The following is a 19586-nucleotide window of genomic DNA, read 5'->3' as shown; positions in this document are numbered from 1 at the left end:
TAGTCCAGTCGTTAATCCCAGGAAGATGAGCCGTGAATTACCAGCTAAACGGGTTAGTGAGTGGACACACACAGGTAAAAAGCAAAGGGCAGACTTCACAAACGTGTTCTTTGTTGACGGACCAAGCTCCGCTTCCTGGCAGCTTCTACTGCCTCACAGTGTGCGTGTCTGTCCAAAGACGACGTCCTTAAACACATCTTTTAAATGAGAGTTCATTTAAACTTTTAAAATCTAGAGACTAGAAGTAAGACCACAGATGACTTTTTTCCTTCAGTTGTGCAGGATTTGAGAATTTAAGGGCTCATGATTCACCCACCTTTAAACTCCCATCGGTATTTTCAAATTCAGTTTAGCTCACTGGCTGAATTTTAAGGAGGGAAATGTGTTTAAGATGTATGGAAAAATGAGCTGACTGAACTACAGAGAAAATACTTTCCCACATTTACCATCCTGTCTTTGCCCGAGACCATCTTTGCTTTTTATTTTTCAACTGAGAATATAAATTTTGTTACATTGTACATACCCTTTCAATAACATGAACAAAATATTCTGTTGAGTGCAGATGTATTCAACAGTAGGAGTTCTTGTACCAATTTGTCTTCTGAGAATATTGTTGAAAATTTGAGCCACGTCTTTTTTGCCCTATTAGGAATACAATCATTAAAATGTTTACCCGACTAACCACCAAAAAGCCCATCCACCCTCCTGAGTAAACTCAAATTAAGGCATTGTATATCTGTAATTATGACTGATTATCTGACTTTGAAATGTTCACAGATATTAAATTTTCTTATTTATAATCCCAAATTCTAAGTTTCAACAGTATACTATTTTTAACATGAGCAATATGTCTACAAAGTGAAATCTTACTACATATAATTTCAACCATTTCTAACCCTTAGTATCATGTGGACTCAGACATGAGAAATAAAACCTTGCTATATGCTTACAAGGTTCAGGGATCTGATTCCCAGCCATATGGAACAAAACAAATAAAATGCTCGTGTTGTAAACAATACATATAATTTCCTTTTATACTGACGGAAGGAAGAGAAGCTGCATTCTGCTAGCATAATAAAACTGAAAGAGTCCTGTAAACGGCTGAGCTTTCATGGCAAGTAGACATTTCCCCCTATTAAGCTAGGTCTACTTCAGAAAGGTTTTTATATAGACTCATAATGAAGGCTCTAAGTACCACATGATGTAGCAGTTCAGAGACCAGAATTCTACAACTGTACTTTACTAAACAAAATACAAGGACATGACTGCTGTACAGCGAACCTTATAATTGGAAAACTGCACGAGAAATTACCACATGGAAAACAGGCCCACGAGATTTTTCAGAATGGCCACCCGGTATGAGGCTGACAAGCCTGCAGGAGAGTAAGTGAAATGCTAGCCTTCCAGAGCCGGAGACCATCCCGGGGCCTGCGCTAGGTCAGGAGGAGCACTGGCAATATCTAAGAACACATCTCAAAGGCACACGCTGCTCTTAAATTTAAGTCTCAAATGAATATTAAATTCAGTGTCCAGGTCGGGGAATGAGATGGGTGGACAAAGCAGAAGGAACTGGACATTCCAGTGCATTCCCAACTTTGCAGAGGAAACAGAAATTGCTGTTGGTGGAATTGGATATGCTATTAAAAATACATGAAATCATCTATATAAATGGAAATATCATTTTTATCTGTTCTACAGGAGAGAAGAAAATTTTTATTGTCCATTATTATCAATATTATATTCAAGTAACTTATGAACCACACCCTCCCATCATTCTCCAAAACTGAATGCCATTATCCGTCTGCCATTCTCTCCCCTGATTTTTCAAGCACCTGCACAGACATCTGATTGATCACTCAGGACGATGAACACTGGGCTTAAAACAAAGCAAACCCATGACAAATACTCAGAGAAACCTGCTCAAAACTCTGCTAGAGCCCTTCATTACCATATATGCTTCCCAGACTACCTTTCCAACTGGTATCAAGGACCATTATGCTCACTGTTAAATTCACCAAATATCTAACATGGCACGATTCAGCTGTATAAGCTTGGGCAATAATATCAAATGCCTACCAGGGCCAGGCAGGAGACACGGCTGGGTAAGGGAGGCCCTGAGACAGAAAAGCAAGCTGATGTCTGCAGCGTGCCATGGCATGGCGGCTGCTCTGTGCCAACTGAGGGGCCATGTAGGCCTACAGGCTCAATGTTACCAGAGTCAAAGTTTTCAAGGGAAGCCAGAAATTCAAAACTGCATATAAAGTCTCCTGCTATTTAACTGTTTTCCTAATTTCAACATTTAAATGTAGTGCCAAGCAAACAGAACTTATGATCTCTGCTGTAATGAGTTCTCGGCAGGTTAAAAAAACAAAAACAAAAAAACCCAAAACCAAAACACAACTGGATATCCCCTAAGATCTCCCTACCTCTAACATTCTATGGTCTTCTTTAGATTGTTGACTCCTTGAGAACCAAAGGCCAGTGAATTACGTAAAACAGCAGCTATTTATTAAATATAATGTAAACAAAAGGGCACAACGGATACCTAAGACACTTCATATACAGTGTGGTGAAACAGGAGGAGACCTGGCCTAAGCCTGGGGCGGCCCTGAGCTCCTGCCCGGCTCCGCTAATGAGGCAGGCAGCCCGGGCATGCTTACACGTCAGGAACCCCTGAGCCAAGAGCCTGATGGGAATCTTAGGATCTTTCAAAGGAGAGAACACACGGAAAAGGACCATGAAGAAGGTAACGTTTTTGAAAAATACGAAATTGCTTTCTTACCTCAAAGTCAATGAGCTGTAAGTCAGCCACCAGGGTGCTGAGGAGCCCGCTGTTGTACAGCTCCTGGGCGAGCTGCGCCACTGCCTCTGTCTGTGGCTCTTTTTCATTCGTGCCATACAGGATTTCTTTCATGGCAACCAGGTTTTTGGAAACTTCTTCTGTGGCCTGATTTTGAGGGAGAATAGAAAACTTCTTTAAAAAAGCCTATGTGACATATGTCCATGTGTTACATACCTTCTCTCTATATTATATGTCCATAAAGCTACGTAAAAGACACACAGGTGGGCGAGCCCCGTCCCGGCCCTCGGGAGCTGAGCACCGGGCGTGTATGCACACGTGTGAGGACTGACACACGCGTTCCAGAGGGAAGGCCAGCAGATTTGCGACATGTACGCTTGAATGCTGAAAACAGTGTTATTAGGTAGAAACAGAACAGGGAGAGAAGGTTCAAATCTGCCTCCCATGGGAGGGAAACGACATGGAAGAGGCCCCCCTGAGCCGACCCCGAGAACGGAGAGCCACTGACGAGCAAGAACGAGGGAAAAGGAGACTGAGGGAAAGGAATGGCATGAGGTGGGGATGAGAGGGGGGAGAAGCACAGAGTCTGTGTGAGGAAAGGTGTGCAGGGAACAAGGGAATGACAACAGAAGGCGGCTTTGAATGCCGAGCTAAAATGTTAGCAATAAATAATCACCGAAGAGCTTCCACTTCCGGCTAAGACAGAGGAACAAGAGCCAGATCTACCCTCCCCATGAAAAAGATGAAAAAAATAGGAGAAATTATATGAAACAATAAATTTTAAACACTGAACTTCAGACAGCACAGGACGGTGACCCTTGTGAGAAGGGGAACAAACTGCCCCAGCTGATGGCCTGGAGTTTCCACGCCACAGTGCAGGGAGGGGAAAGGCAGGCACAACAAGCAGTCTCCAGGAGTTGAGGAGACAGAGCTGGGAATCCGCAGGGCAGAGCACCAGAGAGGAGAGGTGTGTGCAAAGACACACTGCTTCTTCAGCGGAGTACTGATAAGCCCATGCACATGAGGAACACACCCCAAGTCAGGGAGCAGCCGTGGAGCTCTTTCCACGCAGGCTGCCCATCTCTTGTCTTCTCCAGAGAACCTCCTGTCAGCTGCGCTTTATTCTTTTAAGAAAGGTAGTGCTAATGTTCCAATCCCATCTAGGATGGAATGATACAGAAGACAGGAGACCATGACTTCCCTGTAAATGTCACAAATGTGAACGAAGCCGGAGGCTACCATTAAGAATTTTTGCAATTAAATCACATAATTCATTTGAAGCCAGGTCTTTGAGTGACACTGCAAGGAAGGGTTTAACTCTTCTATTTAATTTAACCTCATTAACAGCCCATCGTTGGACACTGTGGAGGTATTTCTGAATTTGGAAGGACATCCAAAAGACCAGCTATCACTCTCATATCAGCATTATCTGCAGATCTGATAGGTATACCTCCCATGGCCTCAATCATTAACCAAAACACCGAAAAGGAAATAACTCTGAACAGAACCATTATGCCTTTGAATCATCATTCTCTTTTCATTAATGAGCTACTAATAATCTTTGGGCATGGTAGCTCAGCCTCCTACATATAAACTTATTTCCAAATCATATTCAAAAGGCTTTTCGTTAAATACTTGGATAAAATAAGATAACATTTGACCCTTGAACAAGGGTCTGAACTGTGCTAGTTCACTTACACACACGTTTTTTATAGGACAGTACTATAAACGTATTTGCTCTTCCTTATGATTTTCTTAATAACATTTTTTTCCTCTAGCTGACTTTATTGTAGGAATACGGTATACAATATATATAACATACAAAATGTGTTAACTGTTTATGTTATCAGCAAGGCTACGGTCAGCAGTAGGCTACTAGTAGTTAAGTTCTGGGGGAGTCAAAAGTTTTATGTGGATTTTTGACTGTGGGGGGGGGGGTCGGCGCCCCTTACCCCTGTGTTGTTCAAGGGTCAGCTGTATACTATTTCTTTCACTTTTCCTGAATATAAGACAATGAAATTAAGTTAATTTGGTATAACTTTTTCCTAAGCCTATGCCGATTTCTACTGACTATGACTTTCTTTCCCATTAAATGTTTAAAATCATCCTAATAATCCTATGAAGAACTTCTTCAGTATCAGCAGTTGGCAGAATCTTTACCTTCTCCGGTCAGCTTTACTGCCCTATTCTGTGAATGCCTTAGATTCCTCATGAGCTCATCATCCCACATACCACGTTTAAGTACGCCAAAATGTACTTTTTGGGGGCCAGTACATAAAATCATTTATCAACAGAAAATGTTCTCTTATAAACTAATTATATGTGTTATTTCTGTAATTTCATTTTATGAATCTTTATTCTGAAGAAGATCTTCTCTGACAGGGAAGAGCCTGGCACTGTGTGCATTTCCTGAGTGTATTATCTGTTGATTTTGCACCAGTGACCCTAAGTAGCAGGCTCAGCCCCCTGTGTGACTCTGGCCACATCATAGTGCTGAGGCTCTTGGCAACCTTTATATGCCTCAGCTTTACATATGCTCTTCTTTGAAATCATGGTATCATTTTAGATTTGAATTCAGACCATATTCTATGCTTTCTCTGACAGCAAAAGATGAATAAGAAGAGAGGGGGGTGATAGCTAAAAGGTATGAGGTTTCTTTTGGAAGTGATGAAATGTTCTAAAATTGACTGTGGTTACAGTTGCACATTATCTGTGAATAAACTAAAAACCACCGAAATGTACACTTTAAATGGGTGAACAGTATGTGTGAATTATCTCAATAAAGCTATTAAAAAAAAACAGGGAGGAGAGAAGCAAGGAAATAGAAAGCAATTTATGGTATTTCTTAGATGAAAGGCAACCTGGACCCACATGTAAAGCCCTCTTCTTCCCTCTCAGAAGACGACACTGTCACCTATATTATGGGTTGGAGGGGGAGGACACCAGTGGCATCCCATACCTGCTAACCACTGTACTTGTCTGCTTATGTGGATCCTCCTGGTTTCCACTCACCCTCTGGCTTTCTGAGGAACTCACTCGTCTGTTTTCTCACCTCCTTCTCATACAGCCAACTCCCTCTCCCTTGATTTGTTCCCCCAATCGGTTTTAAATATGATTAAGACTCCCATTAACAAAACCAAATAAGCTCTCCCTTGGCCAACCCCACAGGCCCCTCCCAGCTACTGCCCACCAGTAAGCAAACGTCTAAAAAGCGCCCACCTGTTTGTGCTACAGTCCACATCTCCTTCCTGGTCCCTCCCAGCCCAATCCCATGGGGCTTCTCCACCTAGTACTTTACAGCTTTTAGCCAGTCACCAAAGATCTGCCTGCCAGGAAATACAATTCTCTGTCTTTAGTACATGTTAGCTCTTGGCAGCATCTGAAGGTGTTGATTACACCCTTCTTTTAAAACTGCTCCTCCCTTGTCCTCTGTGACTCATCACCACCCTAATTTTTCCTGCCTGTCTCTCTGGTTGCTCCTTTGCCTCCTTCTTGGCTCATTCCTCTTGCCGAGGCCATTTAAATATTGGGAATTCCTCAAGACAGGCTACAAGGCCTATTCTTCTCATTCTATTATCTCTCCCAAAGTGATGTCATCCCACACCCACAGCTTTAATTAACACCTCAATGCAGATACCTCACAGATTCCTATCTCTAATCCAGTTCTCTTACTAGTACAGTCAGCAGTCTATTTGAAATGTCTCCACTTGAATGTCTCAAGGTACCTCAAACCTAAAACAACTGAAACAGAATTCATGATCTTGCCTGATATTCTTCCCTTGTTCTCTATTTCAGGGACTGATACCACTACTGATGCTCTTATGCATGTTGGAAACTCGGAAGCCATCCTCAACCCCTCCCTCTTTCTCACCCTGTCCCAATATCTAATTCATCACCCTGTCTCCCAAATCCATCCATTTATCCCCATACCCCCCCATGTCAGAGTCCCCACAATTCTTGCCTGGACTACTATAAGTAGCCCACTGACTGATTTCCTTGAATTCCCTACAATCCATTCTCCATATCACAACTAGAATGATCCTTTCTTAACACAAATACAATTATCATGACTTCTGTTTCAAAAATGCTCCCATTACCTATTGCTCTTGGGATGGAGAAATTTTCTTAACATGGCCCGTAAGACCCTGCACGGTCTGACCGTCCCTGTCTGACCTTACTCTGCACTACAGTTCCTCCCTCACCATCTATAAGCCCCTCCTCTGGTCACACTGGTATCCTTTCAGGATCCCTGCACATGTGGTTTCCTAGGCCCATGCCCTGCCCCCCCACCTCTTGGCCAACTCACATTCTTTCCTCATCTCTCAGCTCAATGATCACTTCCTCAGGAGTCTTTCTTGCTAAATTCTATCATACATTCACCACCACCACAAGCTTCTTTTCTCACAGTTGTATATAATTCTGCTTTTCCTTGTGATTTCTTTTTTTCTTTCTTTCTTTTTTTAAAGATTTTATTTAATTATTTGACAGAGAGAGAGACAGTCAGGGTGAGAGGGAGCACAAGCAGGGAGAATGGGAGAGGAAGAAGCAGGCTCCCAGCAGAGCAGGGAGCCTGATGTGGGGCTCGATCCCAGGGACCCTGGGATCACGCCCTGAGCCAAAGGCAGACGCTCAACAACTGAGCCACCCAGGCGCCCCAGCATTGACATTACTCTTTTCCACAACTTCCACTTAAGTTCTTCATCCCAACTCTTAATTCTTTGCAATTTTGCTGATGTGTATGTTTTACAATTTACATTTTACTTTTACATCCATAGTTAGTTGCCATCTACAGAGGATAACCAGCAGCAGGATATAAAAAAACCAAAACTCATCAACCTTATTTGTTAGCAGTCCTGATACATGAGAGAGATTAAGTTCATATTTCAATTGATGACTTTTAATTTTATGCATATTTCAACTATTTCTGTGATTTCTGTTCCCCATTACATGGATTAATTGCAAGCTGATTAAACAAAACCTTAAAAAAGAATAAAGATGTCCAAATTTTACTAAAAGATGATCAGAAAACCTTGGGCACCTGGGTGGCTCGGTTAAGTGTTCGCCTTTGGCTCGGGTCATGATCCCAGGGTCCTGGGATGGAGTCCCACATTGGGCTCCCCGCTCAGCGGGGAGTCTTGCTTCTCCCTCTCCTTCTCCCTCTGCCCCTTCCCCTGCTCGTGATCTCTCTCTCTCTCTCAAAATCTTAAAAAAAAATGATCAGAAAACCTTAAGAAGTATTTCACCAGAAAAAGTGATGCGGCAAGCGTTTACTGAATGAAGATAGTAGACAGAACAAATAAACTTGTCTGTTCTTGTGTTGGTTTGGCTTGGCGTCCTTCATCAGCGTTCATATCAGGGAGCCTGCCTAGTCCCCCATCTCTGGCCTGCTGGCATTAAGTCAACATGTTCTCTGCCTCTCTGACCACATCCTCCTTATTGCACCTCCCTGTCTGTCCCTTCACACCTACCGAGTAAGCGAGTCACACTTAACCGCTTCTCCAAGCACTATATACCCTTTCAAGCTGCGGAGACCATTGTGTCACCTAACCCACCGGGCTCCTTAACGACCATGTTACCTGTCCCGCTAAGACTGCATGTTTCAGCGCTGCACGTGCCCACAGCAACAAGTCTCTTGTTCCCCTAAACAATGTTGGATGTCCTTCACTGAAAATTTCTCTACTTCTGCTCCCAGGGTTCTGAGCACTGCAGAGAAAGTGCTGGAAACCTGTGTACACTTAGTTTGCTAAAATTCATGCTGTTCGACGGCCTTCAGTCTGGTCAGAAACATTTCTTCAAGCTGGATTATTTCTAACCAGTCACTCTCAGTAGCAGATGCTTCAAAACTGCCCCACTTTCAAGAGACTTCAGTCTCTCTCTCTCTGCTCCCTATCTGAACATCTAGCTTCACTCCTTCCATGCTGAGATAAGACTTCATAATGAAAACATCCTCAACTTCTCCATCCACCTTGACGTACTTTTGCCATCCTCCATCTTAACCCTGGACACACACCAGAATCACTTGGGGGACTTTTTAAAAAGGTGTCAATCCCCTCAAGAGACTTATTAATGACAAAAGGAAAAATAGGACTTTCACATGCAGACACCATCATAACCATGTGACAGAAGTAAGCGAATAGTAACGGGACCATTGACCTCACATGCCTCCTGGCACCGCCAACAGTACAGTGTTACTTCTGTGATTTTCTTGCCAAAAAGGCATCACCTGCATTGAATCATGAGGAAACATCAGCCAAACCCAAACTAAGGAACAGTTTACAAAATAACTGGCCAGTACTTTTCAAAAAGTGTCAAGGTCATGGGAGTCAATGGAAGACTGGGACACTGTTCCAGATTAAAAGAGAGTAAGGAGATGTGACAATTTAATGCAATGTGTCATCCTGAACTGGATCCTGGGCCAGAAAAAGGACATGAGTAGGACAACTGATGAAATCTGAAAAAGACCCATGGATTAGTTAATATTATCATGTAAATGTCAGTTTCCTGATTCTGATCATTAGACTGGTTATGAAAAATGTTAACGTTAGGGGAAGTTAGGGGAAAGGTACTCTTTTTGCAATCATCTTATAAGTCTAAAAAGTTCACCTACTCTCTTATTTTGCTTTTTCTTCACAGGTGAGAAGCATCCCTCCCGAGCTCCAAGGCTGATGGCTCTATGTATGTGTGCTGGAGAAAGGGTCCCTTCCCTCCAGTCCCCCATGTGCAATTTTGCCAGTTGTGTGGCCTCGTGGAAGGTGCAGATTCCACACCTTAAGATCTCAAATTCCAAATACAGGCTCTCCCAATTCTCTACTGCCCCATCCTCTCTCTTCACTCTCTTGCCCTGACATCTTCGTCTCTCCTCAAGCGACCCTGAGTGCTCACACCACCCCTCTCCACCCTTGGAGCCCCCACACCCACAAAACCCTCCCTCACTTCCCCCGCTGTCTTCCCTCCGATGCCACAGCAGTTGCTACCCTGTTTCAGCCCCCAGCCTTGTAGGGTCAGATCTTCTCATCTCTACCTCTCATTTCCCTAACTTATTACAGGGCTTTGGAAAAGGCTTGCTTATACTTTTTTATTCCTTCCCCGCTCCAATGTCTATGATGGTGACTTACACATGGTCTGACTTCATGATTTTGCTAATTGACTCAATTGTCTAAGACATTTCATCAGTTGAACACGGTGTTCTGGGACACAGATGCTACCCTTGGGTGGCCAGTGAGTGTCATGTAAGTTTCATGGGCACGGACTACTAAGAGCAGCTGGTTGTTTTACAAATCCGTGGTCATGAAGAGAAGCACGTGCAAGAACGAGCCCCCTCATGAGCAGCCACTCCCTTGACTGGAAAACGATGTGGCTCATGCCTCACTCGTCATGCTGCCGTGGATCGTGCTGGTGCTCTGTCTAGGTAAGAAGCACACAACTCTAAGTTCTTAGTTGTTTTCTTGAGGCTTTCCGAGCCACACACAATGGGAATCTAGGGATACTCAGCGGAGCAGAGTCATAGAGGAAAGAATCTGGGGCCTGACAGAGCTTCTCAGGGTGAGGGCTCCAAGGTGAGAAGCACTCTTGCTAACTGCCAGGGGCCAGGCATATTAATCCTATGCCAGAAGCCTCACTGACTTCCACGTACAACTGACTGGTAACAAACTTTATTTTTAATTAATATCTCCAAGAGGTATTTTTAAATTAAACGATTTAAGTTACAGGATCAACTTAAGTAGTAACCAATATTCCGAAGTTCCTATCTCACACTCACTTCACTAGTCACACTATCAGAACTATATCTCTTTTCCTTCCAGGGTGAGGACATAGGAGTGACTTCAAATTTTTAAGTGTAGTATCCATATAATAACTTCTCCAATTAGAACTATGGCTGGGAGCCTTTCCACTGCTAGTTTTCCCATTAAAAGATACAGCAAAGTGGGAAAATAAGAAATTAGTAAGCCAAACACTAGTAAAAATGGCTTATATCAAGATCTCCAAAAACTCAGAAGGTTCTGAGTTAAATTTCTTGCCTTAAGCCCAATGCTCCCGCAGTACCCATCACTGTACTATTTTACCATCCTTAGTGGTAACCACTCAGACACAAAGTAGTGATGCGAAAATACAATTTTAGAAGACGAAAGGAGATACTCACTTACCCATTAGTGCTTCTAGACCATGTTCCTGGTGTACTCATAATCCTTTCCACCCACTCCTCCTCTTCGACCCAACAAGGCCTATCTGAGTAGCAGATCTCAAAGTGGCCTCATAGTAGGAGTGAAAGGTGACAAGGTGGCTCCTCACAGATGCAGGCACAGGGCTGTGGGGTAGAAGACTGGGTCTGCCCACTCTCTCACCTTCAGTTTTTAGTACAGTTACTAGCTAAGCCTAACTTTAAATATAAAGTACACTTAAAGATAAACACAGCAAAAGTAATGCATTTAAAGTAATACTGATTTAGGGGCGCCTGGGTGGCACAGCGGTTAAGCGTCTGCCTTCGGCTCAGGGCGTGATCCCAGCGTTGTGGGTTCGAGCCCCACATCAGGCTCCTCTGCTGTGAGCCTGCTTCTTCCTCTCCCACTCCCTGCTTGTGTTCCCTCTCTCGCTAGCTGTCTCTATCTCTGCCAAATAAATAAATAAAATCTTTAAAAAAAAAATAAAGTAATACTGATTTAGACATTAAAGGGCAAAAAAACCTTTTAAAAAAGATATTCTACTTCATAATAATAATAAAGTCAAAGTAGTACAACATTTTTCCCTCCCACCAGAGGTAAAGACTTCTAAAAGAAGTCTGGTGGGTGAAAAATAAATTGCACAACAAACTGGATGGCAATTTGACAAAATGTATCAAAAAGCTTTAAAAGATGCACTCTCTGTAAATCACACATTATACCTCTAGGAATTTACCCTAGGGAAATAGATAATTACACAAAGATATAAGTATAAGCAGTGTGATTTATAATAGCAAAGAATTAGATGAGAAGTTATCCCACTGAACTGATTAAACTATAATGTACCCATAAAATGGAAGACCATGGCAAGCTTTAAAGATAATTAAGTAGATCTATACTGACATGGCAAGATGTTAACATTAAAAGGAAAGATAAACCAGGTTACAGAATAGTATGATCCCACATTCATTTACTTATTTGCCCAGGAGAGAGAGGGAGGGGGAACATATGAATGAGACTCTGTAAGGATATCCTACCATGTCAACAGTAGTCACTTCATATGGTAGTGGAATGAGGAGGAGCTTTAAATATAAAGATATACATATAGAAATCAATCACAACTATTAGGCATAATGAAAGGAGCACAGCTCTCTCACATACCTCTCCCAGATGCCTCGCACCCCCTTGTTACCTACAGAGTGTTTAGGAAAAGAGAGAGGAGTTGCAGATGTCAGCCTCCTCTTCCCCCACCAAATGACTTCAAATGAACAGGGCTTTGGCCAATAGATGCTGAAGTAAGGAGGAAGAATCTGATGACTAAGGTTCTTTTTTTTTTTTTTTTTAAAGATTTTATTTATTTATTTGACAGAGATAGAGACAGCCAGCGAGAGAGGGAACACAAGCAGGGGGAGTGGGAGAGGAAGAAGCAGGCTCCCAGCGGAGGAGACTGATGTGGGGCTCGATCCCAGAACGCCGGGATCACGCCCTGAGCCGAAGGCAGACGCTTAACCGCTGTGCCACCCAGGCGCCCCCTGATGACTAAGGTTCTTAGCCAGGAACATGAAAGAAACATTTCTTTCTTTTTAAAGAAGATTTTATTTTTAATTAATCTCTACATCCAACATTGGGCTCAAACTTACAACCCCGAGATCAAGAGTCCCATGCTCAAGGCGCCTGGGTGGCTAAGTCTGTTAAGCCTCTGCCTTAGGCTCAGGTCATGATCTCAGGGTCCTGGGATCAAGCCCCGCGTTGGGGTCCCTGCCCTCGGGGAGTCTGCTTCTCCCTCTCCCTCTGCCCCTCCCCCTGCTCATGCTCCTTGTCTCTCTCCCAAATAAATAAAATCTTAAAAAAAACAGAAAACAAAAAACAAAACCAGTCACATGCTCTCTTGACTGAGCCAGCCAGGTGCCCCAAGGCAACATTTCTCAAATCAGTCAGGAGGAGAGAGACCAACCAATTTTCTCAGAGAAAATGGATTATGAATTGAAATGTTAGATTTGAAGCGATGCTGCAAGAATGGAATCAGAGCATCTTAAATGTTGAAAGGAACATCAGAGATCATCCAAATAAGTGTGTGTGTTTTTAAAGATTTATTTTATTTGAGAGAGAGAGAGAGAGAGCACGTGTGAGTGTGGTGGGTGGGGGGAGGCAGAGCAGACTCTTTGTGGAGCCCAACACAGGGCTCGATCTCACAACTCTGAGATGTAGACCTGAGCCGAAACCAAGAGTCAGGTGCTTAACCAACTGTACCACCCAGATGCCCCAAGTGGTTTCTAAATCCTCTTGGGGCCACTGATATCCTGCTCCCTACTTCCATCCATCACCATTTTTCAAAATAAAAATCTTATATAGAATCCCAACATACAAATGAGGATAAAGTAAAACTAAAAAACAGACAAATGAAAAGGAGCACCTGAAACCATGGCTGGCTTTGCTATCTAGAGCACGCCTTTGGAACATTAAGTTTAAAAGCAAAAAAACACATATACCAACATACACTTTCCCTGGCCCCTATTTCTAACCAAAATAAGAATCCCTGCTTTAATCTATCCCATCAGAAATATCAAAGTTTCTCTAGATAAGTAGGCAGCAAACTTTTTGTGGGTCATATAGTCTCTGTCACAACTAGTCAACTCTGCCACTGTAGCAGGAAAGCAGCCACAGACCATATGTCCATGAATGGGCATGGCTGTGTTCCAATAAAACTTTATTTATTAAAGCAGGTAATGGGCGGTCCTGGGCTGTAGTTTATTGAGTCATGCACTGGAAAATATATGGTGGGCAGAAAATAGGCCAAAGGGTATGTGACCCTAGAGTTAGCTGTATACAACTATCAAGTCCTCTCAATTCTCCTTCAGAAATCTAGTCACATATCTTGCTTCTCCTCATCCTTTAGCTTTCTTTGGCACCAGCATTCTCTCACGAAGTTCATCTTCTACCATTACGTCCATCTTCACCAACACACTTCCAATCTCACCCCATCTCTGACTTGAAACATTGCTAGTGGGAATGAAAAGTGGCACGGCAACTCTGGAAGAGTTTGGTGGTTTCTTGCAAACTAAACATGCGGTTATCTTATGACCCAAGAATTGTACTCTTGGGCATTTATCCCAGAGGAATGAAAGCCTACGCTCAGACAAAACCTGTACAAAAATGTCCACAGTAGCTTTACTTGTTATAGCCAAAAACTGGAAACAGCCTAGATGTCCTTCAACAGGTGACTGATTAAACACACTGGGGTACGTCCACAGAATGGACTAGTAAAACTCAGCAATCAAAAGGAATTATCACTACTCACAACTACTTGCATTGATCTTGTGGGAATTAAGCTGAGTGAAAAAAAGCCAGTCTCAAAAGGTTATACACTGTTTGATTCTATTTATAAGATATTCTTGAAATAACAAAATTATAGATTTGGAGAACAGATATGTGGTTGCCAGCAAGGGTTAGGGAAAGGGGGAGAGGAGATAGGTGTGGCTATAAAGGGATAGCAAGGGGGGCCTTGTGGTGATGGAACAGTTCTGTCTTAATCGTGGTGGTGGTTACAAAGAAACCACACAGCGACACATGCGCATGAGCACATATAAAACTGATGAAATGTGAACAAGGGCTGTGGACCATATCAACATCAATTTCCTGGTCTTGATACTGGATACAGTTATATGCCATTTTACCACTGTATACCCTGTATACTTTTTTGCAACTTCCTAGGAATGAATAATTATTTAAAAATAGATTTAAAACAAAGCAAAACAACCACCACAAAGATTTCTGCAGCTCCCTCAGTCCATCTTTAGATTGTACGTAAGGCCTTTTTCAATCTACCACAACCTCCCCCGTGGCCTCACTTTCCACCATTCCCCTCTATCCAGTCACCCCTATAATGTCACCCTGAACTTGTCACCATGTTCTGGACATACCATAAACAGTTTCACATTCCATTCCCTCTCATTCTTTGCCTGGCAACACCTTAAAATCCAGTTCAATTGTCACTGCAAACTTACTGCTGTATCTGTACCTGTCTCTGACACAGGTAGTACTGTTTTATTCTGCTGGCTCCCACAGAATTTCATTCATCTCTCCAAGTCTCTCTATATCACATTATATTATTTATATATCTATTTCTTTTAGTAGATTATAAACTCCTTAAGAACAGACACAATTTGATCCATGTGCCCATCTGTCTGCCCACTAGAAAAGAGATGAGGGCACTAAAATGTCTGTGGATTCAATCAAGTTGGGAATCTTTTGCAAAAGATGACAACGGAGGTAACAAAGTCATCTTTTGCAAGAGCCTGTCCTTCCAACCACCATGCACATGAAACTTGGCATAAGGAAACAATTCACATGGGGATCATTGTTTATAATGCCATCTTTTTCAGGAACAATTTTGAAATGATCTATTAAGCAGAATTTTCCATGCTTCTGTTCACCATTAGTTTATATAATCAAATTTATTATAATTTACATGTGACTAGTTATTATTGAGAAATGCCTCAAAGAGCTCAGATTTTTTGGTGGGGGGAGGAGGGAGGCTTAAATAATTTATTATTTTGTTTTATATTTTTCTTTAAAGATTTATTTATTTTAGAGCTAGAGAGTGCACACATGCACACATACGAGCAAGGGGGGGCAGAGAGAGAGAGAGAGAGAGGAAGCAGACTCCCCACTGAGCACAGAACCCAATGTGGGGCTCAATCTCAGGACCCCAAGAGTCAGACACTTAACTGACTGAGCCACTCAGGCACCCACTGTCTTATATTTTTCTTTTTTTAATTTCTTTATACCCCCCTCTGGTTTACAAAAGAATCATTTTAAACAATTGTCCTCTAAATATGTACCAATCTATATTTAATGCCTTAAATATCAATTCATTCTCAAAAAGGTATCTATTACATGACCTCATTGAAAAAAAGAAAGTTTTTAAATCAAAGTAAATTAAGCTATAAGATGTGAGATGCAATCTAAAAGTATACGGAAAAATATTGTTGGTGCCAAATATCTGGCAAAAGCAATTCTATTTTCACATAATTCTTGTGTAAATTAAAAAAACAAAACTCCTATACACACACACACACGCACGCACGCACCTCTCTACTAAAGAAAATGTCTGAGTAGTCTAAGCTGAAAGATCATGGACTAAGCATAACCTATTAATAACCTTCTGGTGTCAAAGACTACTCTAAACAAGTTGAGTAACCATGAGTCACTGTTAAATGGCCATGCTAGGAAAGGCTACTCCCTTCTCCCCTCTTAAATATGCCAACATAGAGCAAACTTATTCCTCTCATGAAACGAGTGAATACAGCCATTCAACACTGAAAACATGCATTCACAGCGATGAAGGGACCCAAGTATAAGCTGAACAAGGCAGTCGAACCTTCTTTATATAGCATGCAGTGGGCAAAGAGTGTGTAAATAGTCATTACATATACAGACTCGTGGCTGTTAGCAATGAAAGAACAAATTCCACCCCATCCCACTCCACCCCCATGACCCAGTTACCTAAAAATAAGGATGGTAAGATAAACCATTTTTTCCCCTATAAGTATAGGGAAAGTAGTTTTTAAATTCTTTTAAAAAGGTGCGGCATGGTTCCTAAGGGACTAATCTATTTGTATTACATACAATTCTTAATATGGCAGCTGTGTACCATATAAAACAAGTAAAAATACCAATATTACAAACAAGGGAATAAACATTCAAATGTTTTATTTATCATTTCGTCTACAAGATCACAAGAAATGAACGAGAAAAAGCCCGTGGATATGAGTAAAGCAGAAACAGGCATAGATTCACCATGAGTTTGGCAGAGCTGGGAGTGAATTCCACCTCTGACTCCAATACATGGGTTAATGGGTTATATTAGAAACAATAGCTTTCTTTATGGATCATGAGAATAATAACAGGAAACTATTATACCCAAAATAAGATGGATGCCTATTTTTTATGAAGGCACCTTGCAAAATACGGTGTTGTTTCAACATAAGCATGTGTCAACCATGCAAAGTTTGTATTCCTTCTACAAGACCTAAGTGGGCTCTCAGCGGTGCCAAATATATACCCAGAGACAGAAATCTCCTCTCTCTCAGAGAAGCCAATTTCCACCTATTATTTTTCCTAATAGCAAGATGAAACTGGACTCCTGTTTTACTTCCACTTACAGGTTTTAATTCTATCTTCTGCCACCATCTGGAACCTTCCCTTTCCTCATATAAGATGATCCCCTGAAAACATTTTACTAGGAGCCTAGGGCTCACATTTTATTCTTTCTCTACTTCAGATCTCCAGTTCATTCAATTATTCCTCATGGCAGAGTTCTCCATTTCTGTGACAGCTGGTCACTCCTCTCTCAACACATTCAAGTACGGACTGGTCTATATACAGCAAAAGATCACTTTGAATTTAAATACTGTATTTCTATTATTGCCACCTAGGCTTTCAATAGTCCTTTTGGGTGCTTCACTACATGATCTATTCTCAGGGCAAATGTATGTGGTTTGTAAGCCACCTCTATCTCAGCTGACCCATGGATAGTCTTTTCTTACTCTCTTTATTGAATTATAATTGACATACAAGAAACCACAGATTTTGAAGTGTACAATTTGATAAGTCTGGACTCATGTATACACCCATGAGCCCATCAAGACATTAAACATATCCATCACCACTAAGAGTCCTCCAAAGTCCCCTACTTTGCCAACCCCACTCTAACCCTCCGCATTCCTGCCAATCCCAAAGCAACCACTGATCTGCTTTCTGTCATTATGGGTATCCATAGAGTTTTGCAGAAATAGAACCATACATTATGTACTCCTTATAGGCTGGTTTCTTTCACTCAACATAATTATTTTGAGATTCATTCATGTTGTTGTGTACAGCAACAATTCCTTCTTTTTTATTGCTGAGTAGTATTCCTTTCTATGGATGTACTGAAACTGGTTTATTCACACACTTGGACTATTTCCTATTTTACACTATTACAGATAATGTTGCTATGAATGTACAAGTCTTGGTGTGGACATACACTTCTGTTCTCTTGGGTAAATACCCAGGAATGGGATGCTAGATACAAAATTAGCTTTTAAGAAATGGTTGAACTGTTTTCAGTAGTGGTTTCTCATCTTATATTCCCACCAGCAGTTCCAGATGTTCTGCATAATCGTCAACATTTGGTCTAGCCTGAGTTTTCAATTTTTGCCATTCTAATGGTGTGCAGTTCAATCTCCTCACAGTTTTACTTTGCAATTCCCTAATGATTAATATCTTTTCAAGTGCTTATCTGTGTATTTTCTTTGGTGAGTATATTCGGACTTCTTGCCCACTTTTTACTGGATTGTTTGTTTTCATATTGTTAGGTTTTCAGAGTTCTTTGTATATTCTGGATGCAATCTTTTATCAGATATACGCTTTGCAAAGATTTTCCCTCATTCTGTGGCTTGTTTTTTCATTCTTTTAAGTGTCTTTTGATGAGCAGAAATTTTTAGTGTTGATGAATTCCAATTTATTAATTTTTTCTTTTAATACAGTATGCTTTTGGTATCATACCTAAGAATTTTTTTTCCTAGCCCAAGGTCACAAAGATTTTCTATTTTCTTTTAGAAGCTTTATAATTTTAGGTTTTACATTTAGTTGTATGATCCATTTTGAGATAAATTTTGTACCCGGCATGAGTTGTGGGCCCAACATTTTTTCTTTTGCATATGCGGCTATCAAATTGTTTCAGCACCAATTGCTGAAACAACTACCCTTTCGAATTGCATTTGCTTCTTTGTTAGAAATTTTCCATAGACGTGTAGGTTTATTTCTAATTCTGTTCTATTCCACTGGCCTATGTGTACTTCTTTATGCCGATGCCACACTGTTTTGATTATTGTAACTTTAGAATTCTTGAAATCAGGTGGTGTGAATCCTCCAACTTTGTTTTTGTTCCAATTTGTTTTGATTGTAGGTCCTTTGCATTTCCATACAAATTTCAGAGCCAGTTTGTTATTTTCTACAAAAAAGTCTGCTAGAATTGCCATGAATCTACAAATCAGAATTTTGGGAGAACCGACATTTTAATAATGTTGAATCTTCCAACCCATGAACAGGTATATCTCTCACTTATTTAGGTCTTTCAACTCTTAGCAAGATTTCGTAGTTTTAGCTCTTTCACTTTGTAAGATTATCCCTAAATATTTCATATTTTTTGATACTATCCCAAATAATTTTTTTTCAATTTCAATTTTGGGCTTTTCATTGCTATTATACAGAAATACAACTGTTCTTTGTATACTGATGTTGTAACCTGTGACCTTGCTGAACTTATGTAATATTCTAATAGGTTTTTTTGTAAATTCCTTCAGCTTTTCTACATAGATGATCATGTCATCCACAAATAAAGACAGTTTTACTTTTTCCTTTTCATGCCTTTTATTTTTTTCTTGCCTGCCTGCGCAGGCTAGAAACTCCAAGAACAAGGTTGAATAGAAGTGGTAAAAAGTGAACATCCCCTTTTCTTTTGTTTTTCCCCCTTTCTTATTCTTGATCTTGGAGATATATGATTCAGCCTTTCATCATTATGTATACAGTGCCAGCTGTAGGGTTCTTGTAGATGCCCGTTGTTAGGTTGTTCTATTCCTAATTTG

At 41.2% G+C, this 19586-nt stretch overlaps 1 protein-coding gene across 1 annotated transcript in view; it reads right to left on the bottom strand.

Annotated features, from left to right (window-relative positions):
* The window catches only part of CAB39 (calcium binding protein 39), a 50171-nt gene that overhangs the window by 22010 nt on the left and 8575 nt on the right, over positions 1-19586 (bottom strand). The window contains exons 2-3 of the mRNA XM_002917443.4: positions 2783-2947; positions 524-642 (exon numbers count right to left, since the gene is read on the bottom strand). Of these exons, the coding sequence (XP_002917489.1) occupies positions 524-642; positions 2783-2947 (284 nt within the window). The remainder of the gene's footprint in view (positions 1-523; positions 643-2782; positions 2948-19586) is intronic.

Source organism: Ailuropoda melanoleuca, chromosome 2 (genome assembly GCF_002007445.2).
Source record: "Ailuropoda melanoleuca isolate Jingjing chromosome 2, ASM200744v2, whole genome shotgun sequence".
In the NCBI taxonomy this organism is placed as follows: Eukaryota; Metazoa; Chordata; class Mammalia; order Carnivora; family Ursidae; genus Ailuropoda; species Ailuropoda melanoleuca.
The sequence above is the reverse complement of the archived record's forward strand: the minus strand, read 5'-3'. Positions and strand labels throughout refer to the sequence as shown.